This window comes from Sipha flava, unplaced genomic scaffold, assembly GCF_003268045.1.
Source record: "Sipha flava isolate LNK unplaced genomic scaffold, YSA_version1 72_pilon_pilon, whole genome shotgun sequence".
Classification (NCBI taxonomy): Eukaryota; Metazoa; Arthropoda; class Insecta; order Hemiptera; family Aphididae; genus Sipha; species Sipha flava.
The window spans coordinates 218,088-226,873 of NW_020273612.1; the positions used below are offsets into that span (position 1 = coordinate 218,088).

Consider the following 8,786-nt stretch of genomic DNA (forward strand, 5'->3'; position numbering starts at 1 on the left):
CACTCTTCTTTCAAACAAAAAAAAAAAAAAATCAAACAAATAATTAAAAATGGCATAGAGATCTAATGAGCCAAGTTCAATGGTTCTTGAAGTTCTTGTACAGGCACTGGTACGCATTGTTCTTCATAGTTCTGTATGTTCGCTACCATGGTTACGTCCACATTACCATTAGGTGAATCAAACTATAATGCATATAAAAATTTACTCTATTAACATCGGGAACCCAAGTCCAAGCATACAATAAAAAAATGTTTGCACAAGACACCGTGTGTACACTAACTGCATGCGTTCGGCCAGTGTCTCAGTACACAGTTTTTAGTATATGCTGACCTTCTTCGGTCTACCTCTCTGCTTGGGTCCGGGGAGATGGGCCATGCTCGCGTGCTGCTGCATAATGTGATATCTCAGTTTGTCCGACCTCGAGAAACTCTTCGGGCACTCGGTGCACAAGAACGGCCGCTCCCCCGTGTGCGTTCTGTGGTGCCGTTGCAAGTGCGACAGTCTCAGGAAAGACAGGTTGCAATACGTGCATTGGTGCGGCTTCAGTCCGGAATGCGTTTGCATGTGACGCCTGAGGTTCTGTTTGTTGAGAAACGTGCGCTGACAAGTTGGACACTCGACGGAGCCGGTCAAGCTGACTTTGTTCTGGGCCTCGATGAACGCTTGGAAATCTACTTGCGACGGTTGATACTTCGGTTGCGACAGTATGGTAGGTTTATTTTCGTCTGTGTGTTCGTCCATCATTACTTGCGGACTCAGCATGTTTGATTGTTCGAAAGACGTATTGTTATCCGACGAATCGTCCTCGCAAGGAACCTGGAACGTCCTGGAATCAGCATCGGCCGAGCTAGTGCTACCGTTTGTCTGAAACCGAAATGCGCACACGGTATATTAATTGAATCGTCGCGATTGTAAAATAAGCCGTAGAAACTCTTCTTCTACTTACCATTTCGAACTTGCTATTGACGTTTGGATCGGATTTAATCGGTGTGTAATTGAACGTCGGTTTGGGTTTCGACGAATGGTCGTTGGACACAGTTTTCTCGGATAAACCTGAGTACAGCGATTGAAACGCCATTAAGCAATCGATTGGTTGTATAAAAAAATAGGTACAAATGTATTTTACCTTTAATCTGCAACTCTCTGGCTACTTTCAGAAGAGAACTCAAACTGCTCTCTTGCACTTCCACGGAACCCACGTACATGTACTGACACAGACTCTGCATTTCGTGTAGAGTGACACCTCTCATTATTACCGTAGGATGTTTGCACGGGTTTTCTTGAAAAATTGTTTCAAAGTATGGACTGCACGCGGATAAAATAAGCTTATGAGCCTAAACATAAAACATTTTGGATGGAATAACACGAATTAATGGTTTAAAAAAATAAATTAACTCACTCTCAATAAACCGTCTTGGCATGCAATCGTCACATCGACGAGAATTTGTTCATTGAACAGACATTCGAACAGTGCACGTAAATTCTCCAAATGATTATTCCACCGAAGGTTAAATGATTTATTACCGACTTCCATATCGTTGGTCATCTAAAATTGAAAATAATAATAATAATAATGTGTATGAGAAAAAAAATGTATTCATATTCTAAATACGTTTTTACACAGAAATCGTATGAGTTTTTTTTATATTTGTTGTCATTTAGTGTATTTTTAACACGATTGAGCATATTTTTTTGAATAGAAAAAAAAACGTGAATACATACTGTTGAAAAAAATCCGAATAAAAAATTTTCAATTATTATTGTGTGCGCAATCGGATGTACGTATAATAACACGAATAATGATTAAAAAACGTTTCGTACGTTTTCGTTTTCAGACGTCGAATGTTGACTAGAATTTTGGTCACCCCTGCAAGGTACCCGAGCATCGTGCCGGGGGGCCTTGGTTTCAGTAATGTGTACACATTCACACGCGCGGGCGCGTGCGAGCGCTCTCGGTCGCACAACGTATACGGTGCGTCATGAAAAGGGACGAGTGCACGGTTGGGGGCGGGTACACTACGGGCGGGGGAGACGGACCTTTTTGGATAGACCTGCTGCATGCACGTCCTGACTATGGGGCAACGTTATAAAACCTTAGCGAGGGTCCCGCATATGTGCACTAACGCAGTCACTACAGTTCAAAAACATTTACAGTAACACAGCTGAATATATAGAAAAAACTATTTCCCCCAACAAGTCGATTTCAAGATTTAAATATGAAAATGTGGAATTTGTAGTGGGTCTTGCTTGTTTTACTGCAATCGGAGTATGGGAAAAAATGTAACAGCGTTTCTCTTTAAACTAATCACATTATAGAATGATTTTGCTTTCAAACACTACGAATATATATCAACAAAATCTGGAAAACATAAGTTTACTTTTGAAACTTATAATGGTGATTTAAACAGGATTATTGTAGATTCTAGCTACATGTACACATATTGTGTATGAAATTAATGAAAATCGGCTATGAATATGAATGGAATTTCGTTTGATTTTGGAACGAATATTTTGTTTTGGATTTTTATTTTTCAATTGACTTAATTATAAAAATTGTCCATAATTACTATATTTTATACAGAACATTATCCATACTCGTATGCAAATATTCAACATTTTTATAGTTTTAATTATTTTTCTCTCATTTTAAATGACAGAAATCGAGAAATTTATGATGCAGCTTACAAATAACAAAAATCTACGTATCAAATAAAAAAAAAAATAAGAAATATTCCAATGTAACGATCAGCAGATGTTTCGTATATTTCTGTAACACAAGATTTCAATAGTATAATAAAATGCACAATCGATTGGAAATTATAAAAATATATAGTTTAAAAAATGTAAATATAAAAAAAATATCTAGTAATAAAAATACTCGGTAATACTTGTAATGAATATCGATTCTTAGTGAAGTCTGAAGTTTCATTATCATTTTACCAACACGTGATACTGGACTTGGCTCTTCAATCTGACGGCTTAGCAACCCTTTTTTAGCATGATATTTTTTTTGTTTCACGTGTGTAGGGGTAGGGAGAGGAGAACACTACCACGAGGGAACCAGCGTAGCGATCGTTAAAAGCGCGGGCTCTAAGTATATATATATATATTTATTCCTATGTGTGCGTGAGAGTGCACGTTGTGGGGAGGAGCAGCGTAAAAGGGGGATTAAAACGAGGGGGACAGACCCTTTGCTCGGTGACTCAGTGGGGGTATAGGGGGAATCCAGAGTCGATAACATGGCACGAAATAATGCAGGGAGAGCATACGCCTCGGAGGGTGAATTGGAGGGGAAAAAAAGGACACGGACCAAAAGCTAGATGATGAAAAATCGTGATTTCTTTTTTTACGAAAGTCTCTCTCTCAAAGAATTCTGGATTCCGAGTAAGTGTATATATATATATATATATATATATATACATAGACATTAAAATGGTGGAAGAAAATACCACGTTTGACGCGCTAATCGAACTGTAAAGGTATGAGACATCGTTGATTATGACAGGAAAAAAGGTCCGACTGCGATACGTGGACCGTTTTTAAAGGCGAGTCGTAATGTCATCTGACCCATGTTGACAAACAGGTATTATACCAGTACAATACTCGGTCGTATCACAACCGGCGGTTGTTATTGTCACGACAATCATTAGTGTGTGCGGTCCCACCAGATCGGCCGGATGTGTATTTCTGACAAGCAAATATGAAGTATCATAAATGATGACGTTCACAGGTACTCTGTTGTCGTACAACGCGTATAAAAATATTGATTTATTTACGCTACGACTAATATCATATTATACGGTTTAAACGCGTTCAGTATGCGCCGATAAAAAGTCGTTCGCAATATTTTAATACGTTCCGGTCCAACGGAAAGTTTGGAAGACGACTCGGGAATGAATTAACGTTTCCGAACACATATTAATAATTAATCGCAAAAGGTAGCGGCGGCGATGTAATGTTAAACAAATCACAGCTCGTTCGTACGGTTCGTATAACGACAGTGCGATAATATATTTCATCCATCGGGCTTTCGCGTTATATTATAACGGTTATAACACAACCCGCAGCGGTCATATTTCAGAACGAAATAACACATCGCCAAAGCAGACCGTTGAAAATTTCGTACGTTGCCCTGGTAACGTCTGAAGTGAAAAAAAAAATAAAAGCTCGAGAAGAATTTTTTTCGCATTAATGCTGCGCCGAAGGCAGTGTATTTTTAGACCCTGCGTTCGCAGCGGCGTTGTTTCGGGGCGGAACAGATATACGCCGCCTGGGGTCGGGCACCACGATGGGGGGTTCCCGTGGTGGATGGTACGACCGGGCTTGTAAACGAGGGGTGGTGACGCGGAGTGGCGGGGGGATTGAATAAGGGACTTCCCTCTAGGGGTCTTGTTTTGTCCGTACCGGCACCCCTGAACGCGTACATATCTCCCCCACGATGTTGTGAAACACAATATCGACCCGGCGACCAAAACGCTCTCGGTACTCGTCTATATATACATATATATATATACACAGTGCACTGTGAAATAGATGAGGAGGAGGAGGAGGGAGAAAAACCCACGAAGGAAGCCCCTATACGAGATTCCAGGTATTAAGTTTGCGAGCCGTAAGGAAAGTGCGTGCATGACGTTCCATTCGATGCTACATACAAGGCGGTTTTAGAGCTTCGTATATCATCAGACTTTTTAGGATTTCAGACGATAAAAAAAAAAAGAAAAAAAAAATTCCCAAGACCAAATTGCAGTAACAATTAACAATAACCTCGCTCTGTCGGTGGGTTATTTTAAAAACGTCGATTTCTCTGTATGATTATAGAATGTTTATATATTTTATGTTCTATACCTAACATTCTCTTTCGTTTCGAACAAATAATAACTAAATTACTCTTAAACGTTACGTTTAATATTTAAATTAGGGCAGTTTTATTTCATATAAATTGAGTAAAATTTTATCCGACACTCTGTACACATACGTAATTATTGAAAAATCAAAATCGATTTCAATGAATGGTTGGATTTGAAAAAATAAATGGCAGAATAGGTAGTTAAATATTGAAAATATTTTAAATTAAAGTAAAAATAAATTATTAAATCAATTGGTATAGAATTAGATAACACTTTAGTAACATATTCGAGCGATTGTTTTACCGGACATAAGTTTAGCTTCGTTAAAATGTATTAATTGTAATTACGAGTGGAGTATAGGTTTTTTTGAAATTATTTTTACCAACAAATATATTTTTTTGGAAATATAGTACATATATTTAAATAAAACAATTTAGTAATATAATTTTTCATAATTGATCAATTAATTATCTTTTACAAAATAATGATATTTTTCAAACAATATATATAAATATATACAATATATATATATTTCATACAGTTATCTGAGTGACTATATTATTGTTCAACCAACATGCGTCATCTAGAAATATTTCAATAAAACCGTTCATAGTTTATCAGTTCTAAATATTAAAATCAATAGTACACCAGTGTCAATCATCGGATGATAATAAATAAACATTTAACAACTGACAAAAACACAATAGAATAATATATATTAAGGAGAGATTCGATTGAAAGTATAAAAACATTTTAGTGATCAGTTATATACATACAAATAAATCTGCCAATGAAACACGTCCATAATTTTTTTTTATTATTTTTCTTTATTCAATTTTTATGATTTTTTTCGGACATTCACTACATACAAAGATGGACGACGTTATTAAGTAATTTGTTTTAATTACGCATGTGTCTATAGTTTAAATATTTAAGTATTTAAATTGATATGGACTTGTTAATTTGTTATGTTAATATATTTTGTCTGAGCTGAACCCGACACTATCCGGACTCTTGAAATACTATTTTCGAAAAATCGTTTCTTAGCGCACCTACGCATAAGTACAGTCCTTCAAAATCGCAAATGAATCGGTACGATAGTTTTGGCTGTGCGCTGATCAGCGAGTGATGTTTAAATTTTTTTAAAGAAACTTGTTCAATTAGTCTCCGCGGCAATCTGTCAAATTGCTCCCGTTATCCGAACGTGTACGAAGCTATAGCTTCGAGTCAAAACCATTTGACGTCAATATCAATCGCCAATACATAAAACACCGACATCAAGGATACTGCGTTGAAGTCATGTGGGGGGGGGGGGTATACTCGGTAGTTGGGCCAAACGGTGTACAGTAAAACGGTCGGAATGACGAAAAACGACCGATCGGGGGCAATCGACAGGCAAGTTCTCGCGATCAAAAACAAAAATATGCCGCTACCGTCCCGCCGCGGTACTATTCCGAACGAGGTCATTGTAAACGAAAATCCGCGGAGCCGTTCGACGCACCGGCGAGAAACCAGTTGTAAACACGCATTATTGCGCCGCGTGCACGCCTGTACGCACGACCGCCGTGGAGCGTAGTAATGTTATTACGTATTCGAGACCCGAACGGAAATTGACTACATCTGTCCTATTTCTGTGCGCGCGCGCGCATTTTTTGTTCATTTCGGACGCCGACGTCGGCGCAGGACAAGGTCTGCCGTGGGGCCACTGCGTTTCGTTTTACTTCGGATTCCGCGGAGCGCTCGGAAGGACGAACGAACGTCGGCCGATACGACACCGACGAAAATATCCGGGGGGTGGATAGGGTATTGGGGCTGTAATATGTTCGTCACGCGTAACGAGCATTTCACGTATACAAATGTATCTTAGAACTTTGTGCTTTTTGCAGCACCGATTTCTGCGATTACGTTCATGTCCGGCGTACGTCTCAACGCCGTCGGCAGTACGCGTGTCGCGTGACCGCACTTGGATGCATGCACCCGGCGGCGTGGCCAACAATTTATTAATCATTTACCCCGACCCGTCAATCGATATCATTCTCGTAGCGACCCGGTCACGTTACACCGCCCTAAAGTCCAGGAGCGTTTGCTTCTGAAAAACATGGTTCGCCGCGCCACTGGATCGCGTGATCGACACACAGATCGCACGGCGTCGCAATCGTCTCGACGATCCCTTTCGCCGTCAACAATAGCGGTGTGCAATCATCTTTAAGATGAACCACGATGAACATCTAATTCACAAACATTTTTCCGTGCGAACCTGTCTACTACGTGTCTCTTGCATACGAATAAACACGTAGATGAATCAACGTTGTAGATAATCGACGATTGATGGTAGACTAACCAAAAGCAATAAAAACGTTCAGAATTATGAAGATTGAATCTCTTTTGACGGTGCGAACAAAGCGATTCGCCGGTGTACAAAGAAGCACCGTTTGATCGTGCTCGTTACGAGTTTCGACCATGTACTAGTGTTCCGGGCCGACGCTGCGTAAAATATAGATGGGTCGACCGAAGCGAGGAGGAGTCTGTTTCGGGGAATCGCTGAAGAACTACGTGATACACCAACTACCACGCATAGGTTTTGCTCGCCGGTGCCCCCCCCCACCCCTCAGAGAACCCCTCCTTAGCCGTTAGCACTCGGCAACGCGTTGACGTTTATTAAACGAAGGCCGAATAAGTAGTATCACGCACGCAACGATATTATTATAACGAGACCCGGAGACCGTGGTGCAATCGTCGCGGAATGAAAACTTGAACCGCGATTTTCACGTCGAACACGACGAAATTGTGCAACAGCCGACCGGCCTTCGCGAACGGCGAGACCGCATACAACCGCCCCGTCGAGGACCATATCATCAAGACCACAGCATGAAATTGAGTAACGTCACGCAGGAGTCGGTGGTAATATACTTTATGTACGATATACGCAAATAAATACATAGTACCGTACGCGTACGGAAACCACGGTCCGGGTTCTCCGTCGCCTCGGACGGTGCTAAGAGAGAGAGAGAGATATTGTTAATAATATAATACGCGTAAACCAGTTTCGGGGGGACCGGTCCACGAACACGACGCCTAGGACAACCGCCGCCGCGTGACGGCGGCGAATAATGTGCGCGCGGACGAATAACGCCTCTGCGCGATCGGTGATAACGACGTGCACACGTGCGGTCCGGTTCACCTGTAGGCCCGCGCGGCGACGATAATCCGCAAACGTTCGAAATCCGACGGCCGGTTGTTACCAATGTCCTTGCTCAGGTTGTCGTACACAATCGAGTAAGCGTACGGCAACAGTTTCGGATCGCGTTGTTTGGCGATGCGATTATTATTACCACGGTGGTTGTTCATGTTGTTGATCTCGATGTAACCGTGGAGATGATAATGGTCGCGAAGCGTTCGCGTTTTCGGGCCGTACGCCGTCGATATAGATCGACGTAGCGACAACAATAACAGCAATAATGATAGTAATAATTTACCTCGAATCCCGTGCCTATTGGTGCAGCTGTTTCCGGTGTCCACCGCGGGGGTCAGCAAGACGAGATTCTATTAATTTGAATAGGGAAAAAAAAACAGAGGACGCGGCACTCGCAGCTACGATGCTCCACGGTACGAACTCTCCCAGTCGGACACCGATGACGTTTGTGGTGATTTTTGTGGCTCTCAAACACACACACACACACGCAAACACGCACACGGGGGGAGGGGGGGCAAAAAAGGTAAGCGAGACGTCAGCGGCACGAAAGCGTGACACGTTTCGCACACGTCGGGAACGTTACTGAATTTCACCACCGCGTACGTACGCCGCGGTCGACGGCAACCCCCTCTAGGGTACACACGGGTCGGTCGGTCGTGACGTCACTTGCAGTCCGTCGCCGTTCTTTACCCCCCACCGCCTTCGCCGCACGCACACATGCACTCTCGCGCGCGCGCGCGCGCGCG

General features: G+C 41.9%; 1 protein-coding gene across 3 annotated transcripts; it reads right to left on the reverse strand.

Moving 5' to 3' along the window:
- Nucleotides 1-62: 62 nt before the first annotated feature.
- Nucleotides 63-8,786, reverse strand: LOC112692279 (sex determination protein fruitless-like). Of its 3 annotated transcripts, none has more exons than XM_025566897.1 (6): nucleotides 8,324-8,786; nucleotides 1,400-1,546; nucleotides 1,127-1,334; nucleotides 947-1,053; nucleotides 331-864; nucleotides 63-182 (listed from the first exon to the last, which is right to left on the reverse strand). In XM_025566897.1, exons 2-6 carry the CDS (start codon nucleotides 1,544-1,546, stop codon nucleotides 63-65), a joined length of 1,116 nt encoding a protein of 371 aa, XP_025422682.1. In that variant the 5' UTR covers nucleotides 8,324-8,786. The 3 variants fall into 3 exon arrangements, with proteins under 3 accessions (XP_025422682.1, XP_025422684.1, XP_025422683.1); XM_025566899.1 differs by having other exon boundaries at nucleotides 90-182; nucleotides 345-864; XM_025566898.1 differs by having other exon boundaries at nucleotides 98-182; nucleotides 281-864.